Source organism: Pterocles gutturalis, unplaced genomic scaffold, assembly GCF_000699245.1.
Source record: "Pterocles gutturalis isolate BGI_N339 unplaced genomic scaffold, ASM69924v1 scaffold17110, whole genome shotgun sequence".
NCBI lineage: Eukaryota > Metazoa > Chordata > Aves > Pterocliformes > Pteroclidae > Pterocles > Pterocles gutturalis.
Genome location: NW_010143753.1, coordinates 16,577 through 36,600, shown reverse-complemented (window position 1 = coordinate 36,600; position 20,024 = coordinate 16,577). Strand labels below are relative to the sequence as shown.

Below are 20,024 nucleotides of genomic sequence, written 5' to 3'. Positions count from 1 at the left end.
GATGTACGAGGAAGGACTGAAAAGGAACTTGACAGAAACATGCAAAGATAAAATGTGCTGAGAAGCTTCTTGATGTTTCTACTGAGAACTGACAGTCCAAGAGAAGGAAATTTCCTTTAGAAAAAATCCCCCCATAAAACTTACCAGGTATCAATTAATTACTAGGCAAAATTAAAGCCATCTGCATGTTTATTTTCAGGTATTCTGTAATTAATCCATTGCAGACTTCTTGAATCTTGCACTAGTAATTCTTGGCTACAAGAGATTTGAACAGAGCTTTGCTCTACTATGCTGACATTTGATTAATAATTATTTTAATAGTTATTTTAAGACAGTGATTTAGGAAAAAAAGGATATTAAATTCACCTAATATGTCAACATTTTAAAAATAGCGTATGACATAAGCCTTTTGTATTTAACATAGTTAAGAGAAATGTGGTTGTGCCTAACCTCATATTTCTGCTTGAAGAAATATTTTAAGAGAGGAAAATACAAACCTTAGAGCTATGTAACTAGAGTGGGACTCCCCAGTACTGTAAGAATACAGCTACGTTCAAAACACCACACTGAAATAAGTGAAGATAAGGATTTGCTTTAGATGTTTATTAATCCAAGGAGATCTTCCATAATAGAAAAAACAGAGGCTTTAAATTTTCCAGCTCTTCCTTTAGAGTTGCATTATCCTTGAAAATGGAATGGATAAGTGCAAGTTCTAGGAGGAAGATAAATTTTAAATTTGACATAAGTGTATCACTGAAATGGATATCTTGCATCACAAAATGCACTATCACCACCAACAACAATGCAAAATTGTTTTGCAATTTATATAAATACATTTCTTGGAGCAAAGGAAAGCAGAGTTCTAGATCCATTCTTAAAAAAGATGCTCCTTGCTAACCAGTCTAGCAACGTGTAAAAGCACCCTTGAAGTAAGACTGTATTCTTCACACCAAGGTAAAATTATTCCCTTGACTTGTGACTTGAAAAATAGAACTGTTCCAGAAATGACAATGGCACTAAATTGGTGATTTTCCCCCTTTTCCCCCCATCTGCTTTCTATATGGAGTCTTGTCACTGCTGCTTTCTTCTATCTTCTGCCATGAGGCAAAAGTGTCTCATCTGACCTAAAAGGTTCTCTAACGTTTTTTGGGATGCATAACAAGATAAGCAGATACCAAACAAGCAGATGTTCAGAAATTATGTCAAACTGTGTGTTTTTCAAGGTCAAGGAATGCACAGGAAAATGCATGCTGTAATTATGTCTGTCACCTTTTTCTACAAAAATAAAACCTTGTCTAGAGATTATCTTGAGGCCAGAGTACACCTGTATGTGCTCAGGAGTTACACATTTACAAAAAAACAAAACCACGGTTCTGCTATATGTACTCGGCCAGTCAGCTAAAGAGTCACAAGTACTACTGTGGCTCTCATACCACTACTATAACGGATACTCTCATTCAAAGCTTAATTTCTTAGGCTTTTTCACATCAGGTGCAATGTCCATCCTTTTAAGTCCACAAGTTGTTTTTAAAGTATCCCTTTGGTATTTGGCTAGGGCACCGTGGCATTATAGTCCTGGCTCAGCCTCTCACATCAGCCCTCTGTACACAGGGAGTAGTATTGACCAAAGGAAGGCAGAGCAGAGAGGAGGGACTGGGAAAGCCCATTACACCTGCCCCGAGGAGCGCTAGCAGTTGTGCAACAAATGGAAGGCAGAGCATGGTGCTGGTCAGCTCGTGAAGGAAACCCCAAACCACAAATTCCTGCTACTCTGCTGATGCAAAAAAACACACCACACAAACCAATTTTCCGAAGACTGCATTTTGAGTATCATAATATATATATGTGCATTTCATTTTTACAGATATAAACTCAGTTTATTTTTAACTTGTATTTAAATTTTGGAGGCTTACATTAAATTAAGGTAGCTTGTTTAATATCAACTGTAACAGCAGGTGACATTTTTCTATAAAAACAGCCAAAAGAAAAAAAACAAACATTTGATTTAAAAGACCTGACACCAATGATCTCAAGGCAAGATCAAAAACCTATGGATTTTTGCCTTTAGAAAATAAAAAGGGGACATTTAAGCCAACCCATCACAGCATCTCCCTGCTGGCTTCTTCATACAGTGGTTTTGATAGTGGTCCCAGAGGGAACTGTATTTTGCCTCTCCAGCTAAAATACTAGTTACTATAGCAACTTTGAAGGAAGAAAATTGTGGCTTCAAAAATGAAAGATTGGCAAAACTTCAAATACACTGTCTGGATCAGGCAGACAACAGTACACACTAATGCTGGGAGTGCAAGAAGAGGGGGAATGAAATCCAAGAGCAGTGCACATGCACTACCACATACTGGAAAAATAACATTTTGCAAAATTAGGTGAACGAATTGCATTCATAGATCATAGCCCAGATTAGCCAAATTAAATTGTTGTGTTTTCAATAGATTGCATATATAGATGTTTCTGCCACACACTTCAATCGACTCTTAAGAGCAGAACTTCACATCTTATTTACCTGCTTTAGAGAAGATAACCTTTTCCTCGGTGGTTACAGTACACATTTGTATCCAAATTTCACCTCACCACAGTGAGATCTTTAAGAAAAACAGGACACAGAGGGTGTTGCTATTTTTTTTTTTTAGCAGCAATGAAATATTACTAACCCCTTTTTACATAACCGAATTCAAGTCACAACCAGAGGTGACTGCACCACAAAGTCACCAGGTACAAAACTGCTAGTTCATTTTAAATTAATAACTTGAAATTATTTTCCCCAATACATCCCTTATTTTTTATTTTTATAAACAGCAAACATTTTGCTATTTTTGTACATAGGCTAGCAGGCTTGTTTCAATATGAAAGTGCTAATTCATTTACAGATTTATCCGTTATGTAGTGCTACATTAAGTGTCCAATATTCTACATATGAACAATCTTGATAAATGGAAATGGTGAAGATTAAGTAAGGCTGATTACCTTATCTTATTTACATTAAAAGAATAGACACCCAATGGGAAGGGAGAAAAGGGAAACAAATTGGGCAAATACTCATACTGCCACAGGTGTAAAAATTGTCTGCCTTCTAGCTTGTACTGTAAATGAGACATTTTATATAGTCCTGCAGCCCATGCTTATTTTTTCCTCAGAAAAAGAAAAGCTGCCTTCATGACATCCCCTCTTGATTTTCGATTTCCAAAGTGTGTCATTTGAAGCTTTAAATTCATATTCTTCCTATCTTCAAAAAAACCTCTGGTTTGCTTTCCAGTATTAGGTTGCATGATCAGGTCCCACTTTGGGGGCTTTTGTCCAATCTATTTATCAATTAGTTTAGAGTGAGTTGTAGATAACATGAACCAGTTCTGGAACCACTATTGGGAGGAACACAAGCTCTTCACTACAATCACACAGTAGCAGGAAAAGTGGTAATTCAATTCATTCCTGGGGCAGGGCCTCCAAAATTAAATGAAGTTGGCACAACTGGAGCATTGAATTTGTATCCTCCATGCTTTTCAATCATTTTGGATTCTAAAACAAAACAAACAGAAGGAAGACATTTCAGTGCATATGTGTAGGGGGGAAGACAGATGAAGATTCAGTGACTGACCATTTTAAGTCTCAGAGAGACAGGTCTAACCTGGGGTTACCCAAGAAAGTAATTAGCACCCACAAAGTAGAAAAGTGCCAGGCCCAAAACAACACATCAGATGGACTGATTATTTAAATTTATACATTTGTTATAGCTATGCTTAAATTAATTTATATTTTAAAAGCCCACACTTTAGCTTTTGGACATATGTAATTTTCACATTTCAGAAACAGAATCTGAATGAAACTTCCTAACAGATGCCTAATTCTTTTTGATTAACATTAATAGACTTTTCATTCAAATCAATAACAGCACATGCACAAAAAAAGCAGTAGATATCAGCTTAATTTTCAGTGTTCCCATCTCAATTCAACAATAATAAGCATAAATAGCCATGGACACACCAGAAACAGACTTTTTAGTATACACGCATTTCCCCCCTATACCCAAGAAGGTAATTTGGAATTTAGGTTACTAGACCATAAAACATAATTCTGAGGTAAAACTATTATGTTTATCACTTTTCATTTTCAACCAAACCGTAACATTTTTAGGCATCTGAGGTCCACCTATCCATCACTGTAACTAACAGTGATAGTTAGGCTGTCTGGTTTTACTAGCTGCATATTCCATCCTTCAAATATTACTATAAGACTGGTTTTTACAAGCTCTAATACATGGACAACTGAAAATTACATTAGTAAAAAGCCCATAGAAATGTGTATGTACATATCTATCTACACACTTCTATAAACTTCTATAGAAATGTGTATTTCTATCTACCTTTACTACAGTCCAGATAATGCAGAAGGTGGTTTATATTATTCCCAGCTCAAGATAACACCATGTATGCCACACAACTTATGCATTGAGGTTTTCGTGACCTGACAATCTGAAAGAGATTTCCAGCATCTCTGGAGTGTAAAACAACCCTGGCTTTTAAGACATTATCACGCTTGAATTATAGGCATGTTCTGTATTATGCTTCTTGAGCACATAAACAGCATTCAAACAGCAAAAGAAGCAATTAATGGTATAAAGAGGGAAAAATACCATGTGCTGCCCGCCTCTGATCTGCCAGAGTTGCTATGTCCTGCAATTGTTTTCTTTGTTCTTCATTAAGACCCTGTGTTAAAGCTTGGTACCACACAGGATTACGATTCTGAATTGCTGCAACAGAAAGAAAACATAAGCAAAAGGAAAGTGTTCATTAATGTTTTCTGTAACTCAAAGCTTAATAACTCACTGACATTTTAATCAGAATTTCCGTTAGGGTTAGATAATTCAAGACATTTAAGAACACTAGTACAACCTCTGATCTCTTCCCTCCCACCATAAATTTATTCAAGCTCTGAAATTCCCCCTGCTCTGAAAGTTTACTGATGGCTTCCTCCTTCCAAATAAACTTGTTCAGAGCACATACTGGAAAGCTTGTTTGGAAGCTTTCAACAGATTCTAATTTACAATGGTCTATACTAAAATTTAAGTTTACATATCACCTGTTGGCCAGGAAAAGAAATAAAGTTACTTACTCTGAAAAATTGTTTTAAATATCTGATATTCATCAATAGGATTATCCTCATCATCAATAATTGTGGAATAGCCTTCCAAAGCAGTCTCTTCAGCATCATCTTCTTCCCAGTCTTCATCATCTCCATCTTCACCTGCCTGTTTTGCTAGAATTTCTAGATATTCTTGACCATCTTCATCAATGTCATCTTCATCACTCCCCAATTCCTCTGAGTTAAAAATCACACACACAAAAAAGTTTATCTCAAGAATAGCAAGACCAACTCTTTAGGATATGTCTGATTATGCAGAACAGGCAATGGAACTGCTAACAGTGCAGTGCAAACTAGAAAGGAGGAAGCTTATTTAACTCCTCTCTTAGTGCCATGGTCTTCCCCCTCAGACCCTTTTCCCTCACTTACACCAACTGTGTAAATGGGAAAGGAAAATTTTATTCTCACAAAAATGTATGTAGAAAAATGTATATACAGTTGGTTTGGAACAGCACTTGATAAAACTTTAAGTAATATTTGAAATAGTTTGATGAAAACACTTTTAAAGGCACATTCAAAAGGGCTGTTGAAAAGAATGCTTGAGAAATACAAAACGTAATAGTATGAGTGATGTATAATGACAATAGTCTGTAGAGTCCAGAATTCAATAGCAGAGACCAAAAGAAACTGGGCTTTAAGTAGATAGATGAAAACCAACAGATATTCCTTTGACTGTGGAAAACTGTTCCAGACAATGACTCAGACACCAGGCTGATAATGGAAAGACAAAAATAGGGGAACAAGAACTAAAAGCTTAAACAGAATATAGGAAAAAGTGTAAGAAAGAAGTATGGGGAAGTTGTAGGTAATTTCAAACTTCATATAAAGAAGATTTCAAAAGATGTTGAAGTTGGTGAAATGACTATATGAAGAAGTCTACAAAGGCTGATGAAGTTGAGATTACGTTAGTCCAGGAAAAAAAAAAGTAAAAACAAACCAAACCCAAAACAAAACACAAGAACTGGCATCTTCAATACACAGCTAGAACAGCAACAGCTCATGGGACAGGTTGTAATATGCAGTCCAAAGTGTGTAATGGATTAGAAAGATTCCTGGAAACTTGTCTACTGACTCTTACCCCTCACTCGAATGGGAAACATGCCCAGTAATAATTACTTTTAGCAATGACAGCATCCACACACAAAAGTTATCTTGATGTGACTTTGAAGAGAATAAGCCTAGGAATAAGTCCTAATAGTCCCTCTTAAGAGGGACTGGAAAGTAAGTCAGATATACTTGAAAGTCGTTAAAAGATGTGCAGTGCTCTACCACAGCTTTTGATTTTTGAAGTTAGGGAACTCTGAAGAATTCCACAAAGGAACTCAGCATCTCCATCAGAAGAAAAAGAAAAATACAAAGTACCAGCGATGTTTCAGTTTCCATACCTGTTTCCTCATCTTCTTCAGCTTCATCATCATCATCACTGTCATTTTCATGCTCTGCATGACAGGCATATGCTCTTTTCAATCCATTAAATAAAAGGATAAAAGCTGGCAGGATCTGTCCAGCGACTTGATTTAAAACCTGCGGTATTTGCTCCAGATCAATAAGAGCACACAAGCCAAGCACACACATCTTTCTATCATGAAGTCTACAAAACAAAGTAGTAAAAAAGTTACAAGTTTTGTTACAATTTACAAGCAGGTAATACAGGTGTATCAGGGAGAATATTCAAAAATTAGAAACTCTTACCCCAAGAAACAGTCCACGTCATTAAGCCACTGTGTTATGAAGTGATTAGTGACAGGCTCCACATTATTGGGAAAACGAAGATTTTCCAACGTATTTAATAGTAAATGAGGATTGTAATACAAAGCAGCTATGGCAACCTGGAGGCACATTGTTCGCAGTTCACTTGTTTTCACTTCTCTGGTCAATCTCTCTAATGCAGCTTCCACAAATAAGGGTATACACTGAAGAATGAGAACCGTTAAAAATGTAGTGATCAAAAATAAACTTTGTAGTTCTATATTTCACGCTCAATTTGAGAAATGGCATAAAACCAGTGTGGCACATAAATACAGAGGGTATAAAATCGGAATAATTTGTAGATGCAATTCCTGGTTCTAAAATCCAGTTTTTTAAAAATGAAAAATAAAAAAATGTGTACACTTGAATACCAGAAAAATCAACTTAGTCTTTTTTAATATCCACAGCTAAGTCAAGAGGTATCGCTAACATTCCAAGAAAACAGCTATTCAAAGGAGTAGTCTGTTCAGAGATGCCATGCTGAAAAAAAAAAAAATCCCTGTAGAAGATTTTATTTCAAATAAAGTTTCCAGGGACCACATCCACCACTATTAAAAAGCACAGAAAAAAATGTTTGAACAGCTGTTATACAGAGCTTGTCATATACACAGCAGAAGCACACAAATTAATCTCTCAAATTCCAACTTCCATATGTACATAATGAAGTCCCTGGTTCCTCTGTGACTAATTTGGATTCTAGGAACTTCATTTTCATTCTTAGTTATTTCAAGGCTATTAACTTGACAAATTGAATAACACTCATGACATATTGACTAGAATTAACTTCAAATATAATTAATTGATTTTTAGAACCAAGATGCTCCTAAAACAGTACTGTTCCAGATTCACAAAACCACTTTACATTGAGTTTTGCAGTGTCCTGAATTCTGGAGACAAAGTGTGCAATAACTGCCTCTGCAGCGCTGTTAACTGAGCACTAGGACTTGTAACACTGAAGTAGAAGACAGGATTATTAGTCACACCACACAAACTTCTTGGAACAGAACTCATGTCAATACATAACCAATTCATGTTTGAGAGTAAAATATTTTTAAAATATTAGTTATAGCAACCAAAGTTGCTACCAACCTGATCAATGCCACGACCTTTACACTGAAGAATAATTACTTCTAACAGCTTTGCTGCATGACATTCTGCATCTTCTCCAGCAACTCCTGTAAGGACCTGAAAAATAACAATTACTGTTGATGATATCCCTTCAGGAAGTATTTTCTATATACTGCTTTGCTTTGAAAAGCTGCTATAAGTTTATCCACTCTATTACAATACTAGTAATCTATCAGTGAAGCAGCTGAATCTACAGCAGTGGCTCAGTATCAGAACTATATACTGAAACATTGCTGAAGGCAGGTAAAACTAATCCACATGTACAAATATTCAATAACTCTTATGGACTCAGAGTTTACAACAGTAACTGTATAAGCATCAGCTGCCACTTTGCAAAGGCTTATTTCTATACACAAACAACAAAATTTTCTTGCGCATTCATGTACTGGATTTTGTAAAAAATTTATTTACAAATTTGGGAGACCACGCAATACCTAAAACTTCTGTTCACTGCTCAGCTAATAGAACACTAATCCCTAAAAGGCTGTAACAGGCAAATTTTCTTTTTTATGTATATAACCAGTTGCAACTTGTTTTCAAATAAAGGCTGGCAAGAGTTATTCACTATAATATTTAAACATCTTCAAAATAATTACTCAGGAAATACCATGGTCAGGGCAGCTGACAGTCCACCAGTTCGTATATAGACACAACACATGATATCCAGAAATGGAAAACTGCCGTCCCCACAGATTACTATTAGAGATTATAAAATATTAACACCATCTTATGAAGAAGTATTCATTTCCTCACATAGGGTTATCATTCTGGAAAGCTTTGTTTTCTACATATTGATTGGATAAAGAAAGCCCAGCTGGCAGCTACCTATAATACACAGGAGCTGAGAAGCTCAGTTACATACAGAAACACTGCCCAAAAGTGACTGGACTGAGTCATAACAACTGCATTCTGCTCCCAGCTTTCATCACTGGCTTGGCATGAACTTGGAAAATAGCTTCCTATTCCTATCCCTCTACTTTCCATCCCTACTCCACTTGTTTGAGCTAATACATTTAAGACCTTTCGCATACATATGGTATCTGGTATCCTAACCACAGTGGGGCTACAAATCTCAGATAAAAGAAACCATGTACCTTTTGCAATATGCATGAGCATTTTGTGTGCCCGTGTGCACAAAGTGGATTACACAAAACACACATGCACAAAACCCTGGCTTGTTAAATCGGCTGTTGTTGTATACAGTTTCTTTTCCCCTTTTAGCAAAATCGTATATGCAGCCTCTTTGAATTCCTCTGCAATAACTTAATTTGTGGAATCACAGAGGATGTTAAGTAGCATAACACTTTAAGAGCAGACGTCAAAATTCTCCAGTTTTACAGTCTGCTATTGTGGAGAAAAGTACACAAATTTAACAGTATTCAGAGATCACAGGTTTTGTTATCACAAGGAATCTACTTACCTTCTTGCACATACTGTAGATCATTTCAAGATACTTTGTGTCTGACAGAAGTGTATCTGTATCAACAGTAACATAATTATGCAAGAGAGGCATCATGTCTGTATTAAAAGAATGATCACAGTTAGATATTGTTTGCATGTTTTATAAGATGAGCTGTTAAAATCAGGTTGAAATCTAAGTATTAAGTTAATTACACAGTTCTTGCTTAATGTTTGTCAAGATAAGCACGCATCTAGTCATACATGCCTTAGCAAAACAAGTCTGGTTGCCGCAACGGCAGAATAAAATACTTCAAGCATAACCTGACTTCAGTGTTCTCCCAACATTTCAATCAATGTTCAAGATCCAATTCAGTGTATGGTTGAAATCACATATATGAAACTATTTGGCTTTCTGATTTATTTGTATTACTTACCAGTAAAATAATCAAAGCCATCCTGCTGACAGACTTCAAAGCCACCCTGCTGAAAGACTTCAAAAACAAGAGGAAGAAGCTGCCACATTTGTGCAGAAACTTGTTGACAGGTCAGACTATGAGCCAAGGAAAAGATCTCCTCATAGAACTCTAAAACAAACAGAATCTAGGTAAATTTAATGTCAATCCTATAAAGTTAAAAAAATAAGCCAACAAAAGGACAGATACCTAATACATGCTGCTGTAAAACTGTTCCAATAACTTGTAAACAGATCCCTTCCAGCTGCTGTGTAATCTGAAAAAAGCAAATTTATGACTGTTTTCAATACTTTTAAGTTAAACACATTTTAAATAAAATTACTCAAAGCAGTTTCTATTTAGACAATGTAGTCTTCTAAAAACAATTCAAACTTTCTCACATTTTAGAGTACTAAATGCGTAGGAGGAGCACTCTTAGCTAAGGATTTGTAAGATACCTTTTAATTAGAGGTGAATATTCTTTGAATATCGGAAGAATCTCCTTATCTCTTTAAAAACAAAAGCCTGACAGTAACCCTGTGCAACAGTTCAGTCCTATTAAAACACAGTATGTAAATGTATATATCAAAGGGGTAAGCAACGGAAGTTGCAGGAAGTATTTGCTGTTCTGGAAAAGTGAAATTAAAAACAAAACAAAACAAAACGAAAACCAAACCACCTCCCAAACCTAGGATGTTCATACGATATGCAGACAATCAGTCTAAATACTGCTCTGCAGATTCTGACACTCCTTCCAATTAGTATTTATCAGTTTCTGGAAAAGTTAACAAAACAGTCATTAATCTGTTCAGGGCACTTACCCTGTACAAGGACAAATAAGGGTTGAGTTTCTGGTCTTAGCTATGCAGAACAGGATTGAAACTAACCAGCTAAATACCTTATCTCTTGGAACACTGGTCATCCTGGGTAAGATGTCTCTAAATATAAATGTTTACTGATCGAGGTTTTACACTTGTGTTCGTCAGGACTAGCATACTGTTACACAAACTTTTCATTTAGATATCAAGAATTGTACATGAAAAGCTTGCTAAGCAGTTTTAGCAACAAGTGAATGATCCAGACGGGTCCTTGGTTTATCGCATGGCAGCACTGGATTCTGACCTTGGGCATTCAGAATTTGTATTATGCTGCTTCCTTAGTAAAGTCTTCAGAGCCCTGAGAGTACAATTTATTACACAACTGTTTAGTCACCAAAGAGCTACTTATCAAAAATCAGTAGCTGACTTTGTCAAGAAGGATTTTAATCAGCAATAGCATCTTTTGAACAAGCTGTACTCTGGACAGAAGTTAGACCATTCAGTACAACAAAACTAAATAACAAAAGTTTTCATCACACTGGAGAATTCTACAGGGCAGATTAGACAGGTAAACAAAACCATAATTTAGCACAGCCACAACAGCTGTATTTACAGATATTGATTCTGTTGCAAAAAGCAAATGAATTCATCAGAGTCAATGTTCAAAGCTAACGGAAGTTTTATCTATTTTCTCTGAAGGGCAGACCTCGTCGAATCAGACGGATTTTTCCAGCTGAGCTGACAGAGTTCCATCTGTTAGAGACAAGCGGCTTCCACCTATGTGATCAGGAGCCTGGATTCTTATAGGAAATACTGTGGCAACATTTATGCTCTATTACTACACATATTGTGCCAGAAATGTGACCCACCCTGTTAACCTTTGTTGAGTGATAAGTACGTCACTGTTTTCTGTTTTTAAATATTCTTGGTTGAAAGGACAGTTTTTTCAGATAACAATGTTGGGAACACTGGAACTACAAAAGACTTTCAGTGTCTTAGACAATAGATATGAGCTTTAAAATAATTTTTACTTACTTCCTTGTGATCTTCAACTACACTGAGAAGTGTATCAATAGTATTCAAGATTCCCATTGCAGTCACTGCTTTGTCGTCGCTGCCCTCTTCATCTGGTCCAGTCTGGATCACCTGGTTAAACGTCATTGCCTGCATGTCACAGCAAAACAACCCAGAAATATGTCATTTAATGAGGACATGCTTGGAGGTAAAGAACAATTGTTCAAGTCTGGTATTCTACACAATCTAAAGAGAACTTCTGCTAAGAAAAACATTTATGAATGTTAGAAGGTGACTGCTCCATTCCAGATTTTGAAACCACTAGTACAACTTGCTAGATACAGCCATTCAAAGTCTGAATTTGTTCTGCAGATTCTCTTTTGTTTTCACATTACATAAAACATAACATTATTTTCACTCCAATTTTTTTTAATTAAAAATTTGCTCTTTAATTTTAAATACCGATCTTTCACATATTAAACATCTTCCTACATCACCAGAAAGTCTTACCAAATGCTGTGTCATTTCTACTGCAATTGGGGTAACTTCTTCACTGTATTCACAGATCATCTTCTGAATCACATTAGTAAGATCATCATTTTCAGTCTCTCTTATAATATGAAGTAAAGCTTGCATTACAGGTCTAATGAACGGAGTAATATATTCTTTAGCTGTAAAACAAGCGGAAATACTTGAATCGACATTCTCACAAAACTGCAGTATCAGTCTAAGAAAACCAGTATGTACTTTATTAATATTTAGTGCTTCAGCATTAATATGCCAAAAACCACGTGTAAATCATTATAACACTACTAACATTCAGAACAATTTTTTAATAAAAATGTATACCAAGAGGATCACAACTCAAGTATGAAAGCCAGTCTTTATGGAATACAAGATTATTTATGAATGCAAATTTTGATTGAACAGGAATGGGTACATACACATTTTTGTCAAATTAGCCAAAATATTTGATATAGAATTTATGTTTGCTTTCTGGCTTTCATGCCAGCTTCAGGAATACTAAGAAATCAATGTAAAGCCTGTCAGAATAAAGACAACTTTTTTAAGAAAATAAATGTGAACACAAATAAATGTATGCTGAGACAGATATGCTTATATTGCCACCATATTTCTGATTCAATGATTAGGTGCTGTAAAACTGGATTTATTGTAACATGAAATTGTGATGTTATTTATAAAAAATACAAAATTTTCCATCTGGAAAATTACAACAAGTCATTACAAATTACAAGAAGAAAAGTAACATCAGGAAAGAACAGAACAGGTCTCCCTGAACATTGTAATATTAATGCCTACTCCATTAAAGCTTGCTGTAGCTTTAAGAAAAGAAGGCTACCTTTCTCTTGATTACTGATCAGAACTTGAAGTGCTATTGCAGCTTCCACTTTTACAGGCATTTCCCTATCATCTATCAGACACCGTCTCGTGAGTTCTAAGGCTGTCTGGAGATTCTGGTCACTCTTAAATTTGACTTCACAAAAATAATGAAGAACCCAACAAGCCTGTAAAAAGGACATTGAACAAATTCAGAGTTACAAAACCTACAAACAGGATTATTGACTACTCGTATACCCAACCTACACAAATTATTACATCTGAAGCACAACTACTGTTGAATAAAGATACTGGAAAACTTTTTAACGGATGAAGATGTTTGAGAGTGTGGAGGCTGGCCAGTGGGAGGCTTGTCTTTCAGACATCACTAGACCAGTACTATGATCTCAAGTTCATCTTTGGCCACAGGTTTTGTGTGAGCAGTACAGTCTAAATGCAAAACACAGATAGACCATACCACCAGACACAGATGGAAAACTATGCACACAATTCTGCAGCCATTTTAAAACTACACAGTAGCTATCTACAATCACACGTAAAGACTGATACTAAACTCTGAGATAAGCAGACAATTTCTTACAGAACAGGTGCAGAGAGGAGAGCATTTGTTAGAGGGAAAAATTTAAAGAATATTCTGGAACTCTTCAGTTGGAACAGAGAGTGTATCTTAACAGTAAATCTCACACTTTCTTACCCGTGCTCTCATGTAACCCAGCTCACTGCTGAAGAGAGGAAACACATGATTCTGCAACATATATTCCATTTGATCTTTATATATCTTCTTCTGTCAGAATATGAATAGAAACACACCATTTCTAATCCAGTAAAAATGTCACATATAAAAGCATAAACAGCATAACAAAACTCTCAGGCTTTTAACTTCCCCCTTTAATAAAGTCTGTTAAGCAACAATGAGATCTCATATTAGTAACTAAAGTCAGATCCTACACTGACTTTTATAATTTTCAGTCAAAATAGTGACACTTTTTTCCTGTCATTTTTTAATTCCTAGAGACACCTTTTACCTGGCAGTACATTACTCTGGTATCAAAAGCAAAAGTGGTCAGGGAAACTTCTCAGAGCCATGGTCCAAATACAAGTCCATACCCCACATATTTTTTTGCTACCATTCTAATTTCCTCTCTTCTATACCCAGAAAAGTTCTCATTAAATCAACAGCCTCTCACTGGATCAATTTTTTTTCCTTCCTTCCAAAAGAAGGAATGTAATTAAGTGTAGCACAGGAAATGGTGTAGCAATTCTTACTAGAACCAGAGAGCTTAAAGGAACTTAAAACAATCATCTGAACTTGAACATGACCTAATAAAACTTGTGTAATTAATCTGAAAACAAAAACAAAGCAATGAAGTTCAACAGCTTTAAAAAAAGCTGGCAGTGATTCCCAAACTTGTAAACTCAAAGAGCTATTCCCATTTATTCTAAGACACTCTATGTGAAAGAAAGGAAGAAAAAAATAAAAGAAATAAAGGATCTACCAGATTTGTTATGCTTACTTTTAGAAGAATTTCAGCCAAAGAACCAATCATATGTAAAGCACCATCTTTCTTACGAGGGTCAGCATTTGGCTCCGTAAGGATCTGATAACAAAAGCCCATTGTCTTCTGCAAGACCTAGATTACATGTAAGGTTAGTCAAAGTATTTCAGTCATCTCAGGTACCATTCTCAGTGCTCTCAAATGCTTAAATTTCTAATAATCCACTCCAAGTCTGGAATTTGGATAGTGTTTTATGTCTTTGTTATAAACACACAACACTCTTGATAGATAGGTCCTAAGGGCATTGTCAAATACAAAAATCACAAATAGACCAGTGCAAAATAAATGAGACAAATAATAAATTTTGATGTACTATGTTATGACATAGCTGAAAAGTAAAATTTTTATTAGTAGTTCTTTCAGCAAATGGAAACTATAAGCTAAATCTAGCTAATATATTTAAGTAAAATCCTTTAATAGCTTACCTCTTTCCTTTTACTACATGATGTAAACAATAACGTCTGAGCAGCAGTTGTTGGAGAAATGAAGTCTTCAAATACATCTATCAAGTAAACATGTGACAGCTATAAATTTTGTTCCTTTACTACAGTTCATGATCCTCATGTAATTTAATGATTTAATATCAAACAAAAGAGCAACAATCTTCCTATCTCTTCAGACAGTTAAACATGCTGTCTTACTACAGATATTCCCAGACCAAGCAACAGTAACAAATGGCTGGAGATTCCCGATACATTTGTTTCACCTTTTTCATGATCACTGCCTCTATGTGTCTAATTCGAAACTGTACCTCTTCCTTGTTTTTAAGATAAATCTTTTGTAACAGTGGAAGCAGACACGGCGGTCAATTTTTGACATATATGTTATTTGCTGTACAGGTTAAGCACACATAATTGAGTTAAAAATGCTTAGTTTCTTATATCTCTGCAGAAGATTATCAAAGCCCTGTGTAATACCTGTACTGCTTACAGGTCTGCCTCTGACCTGATGGATAAAAAACTCTCAAACCCACCAAGATTCCTTGTTCTAGACACATAAAAGTCCTAGTGGAAGGAAGAATTTGTTCAGTAAGTCTGAAGTATCTTCTTTCTTCCCTAGCCTGAAAGGACTGTATAGACATAGTAAACCCCAACAACAAAATAGCAAGCCACAAGGTGAAATTAGACAAGTCTCAAATGCTAGGTTTACTTCATAATGTTTCATTTACTATTGTGGTTAATCTGTTCTGAACTACGTTGTGTTAGATTCCTTAAGACCCTGAAAAGTCCAGGGCCTGAAATACTAGTTGTTGTAAATCATAAACTTTTAATAACTTAAGTAATTATTGCTAGCAAGACTTGGACTGTTTGACTTATCTAACAAAAACTTGGCAACTGTCAAAATCAGCTACTTTTTCAAGCAAAAACACCTGTGTCATTGTTGACTGTCTCATGTTATCTGTCATTTACACTGCCGTATCCAAAAGTTAAGTATATGAAGTTATATTACTTATAAACAGCTTTTCTCCTTCTGGTTTGTTTTTTTTTTTTCTTTTAAAGATTAAAGCCATCTCTTTTTTCACAAAAAACTATAGAAATCCCATTTTGGTGTGAATTCATATTTTAACATGAGTATATTTCAAATTCTCACCAAATTTCATGCGAATATATTCATATGGATCTTCTTGCCAAAGCTCTTCATCAGCATCTGTGTAGCACATCAATGGAAAAATAACATCTTGGATAATTCCCTGCAATGAAAAAAAAGTTAAAAACAGGCTAGCACTATTAAATCAATATCTATATTCTGTCCTGTATTTCATCACAGATTTTGTCCATCCTGTCACTTCTCATACAAAATGGTAACATTCTAAAGCTACTTGGACATAGTGGATTTCATGTGCTACCTTACAAAAGACAGATCTTTTAACTTAAGGTGGAGCTACTATACAGCACAAGCTATAAGATTTGCTTTGGATAATGCTATGTGGAGATGAGTCAATGCCATAAATTCAGTAGTTAACATCATCTCCAAATTTGTTGTGTTGTTCTGTTACACTGGAATCCTTAATATACTAAAATACAAAGGACTAGCAGCAAAAAAGCCACCAGCTAGCTTTGCTCATGTATCAAGGTAACCTTCACTAAACAGACTTAAACTCTTTCCACCAGCAATTTATAACAGAGGTCCCTAAAACTTGAGTTCTAGCAAGGCTAGAGACACTGCACAACAGACTAATTTACTGTTGAGTCATCTAAGCAAATCCCAAAAATGGTTTACTTGAATATGAGGTTTCAGATTCTTCCAGGTGACTGCATGTGACACTCCTTGATTGATGTAATTCAGTGTTTGCTGCAGAACTCTGGGAGCTATGTACTGCTTTTCCTTGTATTGATACAACACCTTCAGCAACACCTAGAAAAATCAGATCTCATCAATAGCTTATAATGAGCACAGACCATTTTAACCAGAAGAATTCTACCCTCCCCCACAATCCTACCTAAGAACCCCTCTAAATCCAACAGAAACCCCATCTACTCATTAGACTAACATGGGTACTGACTAATCCTTCTACTAAATGTCATTGTTAATTTTTTTAGGCAATTTGCAGCTCATATCAAGTGCTGCACGACTTTTAAAAATACATTACTTTATTAAGACAAAATGCTGGATTGGTAAAATACACTCACAGAGTCTACTGATTCTTGCCTATGTGCAGCCTTACAGCAATGACACTGCATTAAGAATATATGTGTATGAACAATGATGGACGAGCCTCTCCCCTTGGCTTTCTGGCCTCAAATCTTCTCCTGAGGTGGCATTCAGAACTATTCACAGGGATTTATGTTTGTTAAAGTCCATGGCTCTCCATGAATAAGGACATGATATGGACATAGTGATTAAATTCCAGCTCACTGGAAAGTTTGGTATTGGTAATACAAGAGGGTTTCCTCGTAGCCCAGTCGAGGTCAGTGGCAACACTGCACCTTCAAGAGCAGCAGCACCAACTGGAGAGAAAGGACAAATCCCATTTCCAAGGTTTAATTTAATTCCTCACCTAAAACAACATTTAAAACACATCCAAAACTGAAAGAACTGAAAAGATATCTATCCATCTGTAGTATCAGCAAGGAAACATTTTGGGAAAATGAGATTCATTATCTTGAAAAGCAAATCCATTGGTAACATTTATTGCACAAGCACTCATGCATTTCTCCAAAGGAGATGCCTCACACTTGAGTTTAAAGAAGATGCATTAATTAGCCATGAAATTAATAGCTTTACAAACGGTTTTATGCTCTAGATGCATTATCAGTCCTCAAAGGGTAACTGCTCATGTTTAAAAGCCTCCTGGACTTAAGAAAGAAATTACTTGCTGTTACCCTCACCTGAGTACAAGGCTTTGGTGGCACTAGATATTGACTTTGGATAGGAAATGAGAGCAAATGTTCAGACTTGCAGCTGTTGGAAGGATTATCAAAGAATACATATGGCAAAATTCCTTTTTAGTTTCTTGTGAACTAAAAGAGAAAATGATCCTCTGCAAAAACAATACCTTACGTGACAGATACTTGTAACTTCCAAAATCAGTAAAACAGGAGTACATGTAGAACACTTAAGAATGTTAACTGATAAAAAGAGTCTAACTAACTGGTAACAGAACTGATTAAACACATGAACAACTCTACAACATATTGTACTTCCTTGATGGTATGCCTTCAATGCCGCCTTTCCAGAAGTAATTGGGAAACTAATGAAGACTGGAATTTCTTGTGGTTTTACACAGAGTACATGACATCCTAAGATTGTCTTCCTTTAGAAATTTCAACACAAGCAGCAAAGAAAGGACTATCACTGTATTGACATCATATACTGAACTTTTATAATGCATGGATCTGAGACAGGCTTCATGGCCCGAGTCATACCATGGTGGCAGCTCAGGAAAGATAGAAAAAAAATGAATTAGGGGTTCTTTGTTCTAGGCAAAAAGTAGTAAACCTGGGTCTTCAGCAAACTAGAATTTAGTATATAATAATACAGTCTTCTTGGTGGAAAAGCTTATCCAAGGCCGACTTTGCTGGTGAACTAGAATTTTACAAGGATCTGAAGTTTCTTCTTTTCTGAGAAAGAGATTCTCCAAGGTAACAGGATGGCACGCAGAAAAGTTTAAATTAATCCATAGTCAATGAAGGGATGGGGAACAGTCTTTGGAAATGAGGACAAAGCTGAGGCCTAACAAACGGTTTTTGCAGCCCTGCTACTTAGGACAAGTGGTTTGGTCTTCTTTTTTCACAAACCTAACCAGTTTCATAATTTAAATGCAATACGGAAATAAATTTAAAAGATTAAGAAAAGGTTTAAGAACTGCAGTGAGGAAAACCAGGATGTGGGATGGAGGCTCCAGGGCAAATAAAGAAAATTCTGCAACTGTGCTAAGGAACAACCAGGCAGTAGTGTCCAACCAGGGCTTAGTTCTGGCTCATCAGGACTTCCAATATGAGAAACATCTTGAGCAAAACAGCTGCTAACACAAGGGATAAGAATCAAAGTGTTCCGCCGTGCAGCTCAGCCTGTTTTGGCCAAACTTAAGAAAGTTTAGCTAGAAGAAATGCTGAACATACTGGATTTTTTTTTGCTTGGTTACATGCACATCACAAAAATATGAGAGTAGATAAAAATAACCAATGAGAACTACTTGTGCGAATAATATTAGCAGTACGTTTCAAGGTTTATACTTGAACAACCTGTAATCCCATACCACAGATTTATCTATTACTCTTTTAGTAAAAGGGTGTGGAGAGTGAAGAGAACTTAGGGGAGCAAAGAGAACTCAGGCATATTATCAGAATTTGTGTTCTTCAGTATTTCAAGGATTTCCAATTTTTGTGAAGAAATACATCCTGTTTAAAATTCTTCCGTAACATTTATTTCAAGGATTCACTTTCTTGAGCATATATCCAAGATTCACCTTCTGCACAGAAATACAGCATAGCACCCGAAAAATAATCAGTATTTCTATACAAAGTACATTATTGTATAGGAAGAAATTGAAAACATTTTAAAGTCTTGCTTTTTAGCAATTTCCTTTAAAGACATGAATTCTTGGTGTCTCCTAGATGTAATAACAGTAAGGATCAAATTTTATTCAATGAAAATGTGAAGAAAAACACTAAGTATTCTGTTGAACTATTAAATTCATCTTTTCAAAGACTTCTTTTGCCCATACAGTTTTTTTGTCAGAACTTCATTTTATCTTGGAAGTGCAAAGCAACCAGTAAGGTCTTAAAGAACATGTAATAATTATCTGTCTGATGCCATCTACAGGTACGAACACCTCAGAAGGTGACACTGAGTCCACTTGTCTGAGTAGAGTGTTGGGATAGATTTCCTAACAGTCAATGTGACAAATGTTCTCTTCCCTTTCAGTGCTTCAGATGACCTTCAAAAAGCCA

At 35.8% G+C, this 20,024-nt stretch overlaps 1 protein-coding gene across 1 annotated transcript in view; it reads right to left on the bottom strand.

The window, feature by feature from the left end:
• Positions 1-1,805: 1,805 nt before the first annotated feature.
• Positions 1,806-20,024, bottom strand: part of IPO7 (importin 7) — a gene marked incomplete at its 5' end in the record, with an annotated part of 26,016 nt that continues 7,797 nt past the window's right edge. Inside the window, 17 exons of the mRNA XM_010084855.1 lie at positions 1,806-3,531; positions 4,646-4,762; positions 5,125-5,331; positions 6,540-6,745; positions 6,847-7,067; positions 7,993-8,088; positions 9,452-9,549; positions 9,867-10,016; positions 10,095-10,161; positions 11,738-11,866; positions 12,227-12,387; positions 13,077-13,242; positions 13,770-13,859; positions 14,590-14,706; positions 15,057-15,133; positions 16,222-16,321; positions 16,852-16,986. Coding sequence (XP_010083157.1) covers positions 3,434-3,531; positions 4,646-4,762; positions 5,125-5,331; positions 6,540-6,745; positions 6,847-7,067; positions 7,993-8,088; positions 9,452-9,549; positions 9,867-10,016; positions 10,095-10,161; positions 11,738-11,866; positions 12,227-12,387; positions 13,077-13,242; positions 13,770-13,859; positions 14,590-14,706; positions 15,057-15,133; positions 16,222-16,321; positions 16,852-16,986 — 2,235 coding nt within the window. The remainder of the gene's footprint in view (positions 3,532-4,645; positions 4,763-5,124; positions 5,332-6,539; positions 6,746-6,846; positions 7,068-7,992; positions 8,089-9,451; positions 9,550-9,866; positions 10,017-10,094; positions 10,162-11,737; positions 11,867-12,226; positions 12,388-13,076; positions 13,243-13,769; positions 13,860-14,589; positions 14,707-15,056; positions 15,134-16,221; positions 16,322-16,851; positions 16,987-20,024) is intronic.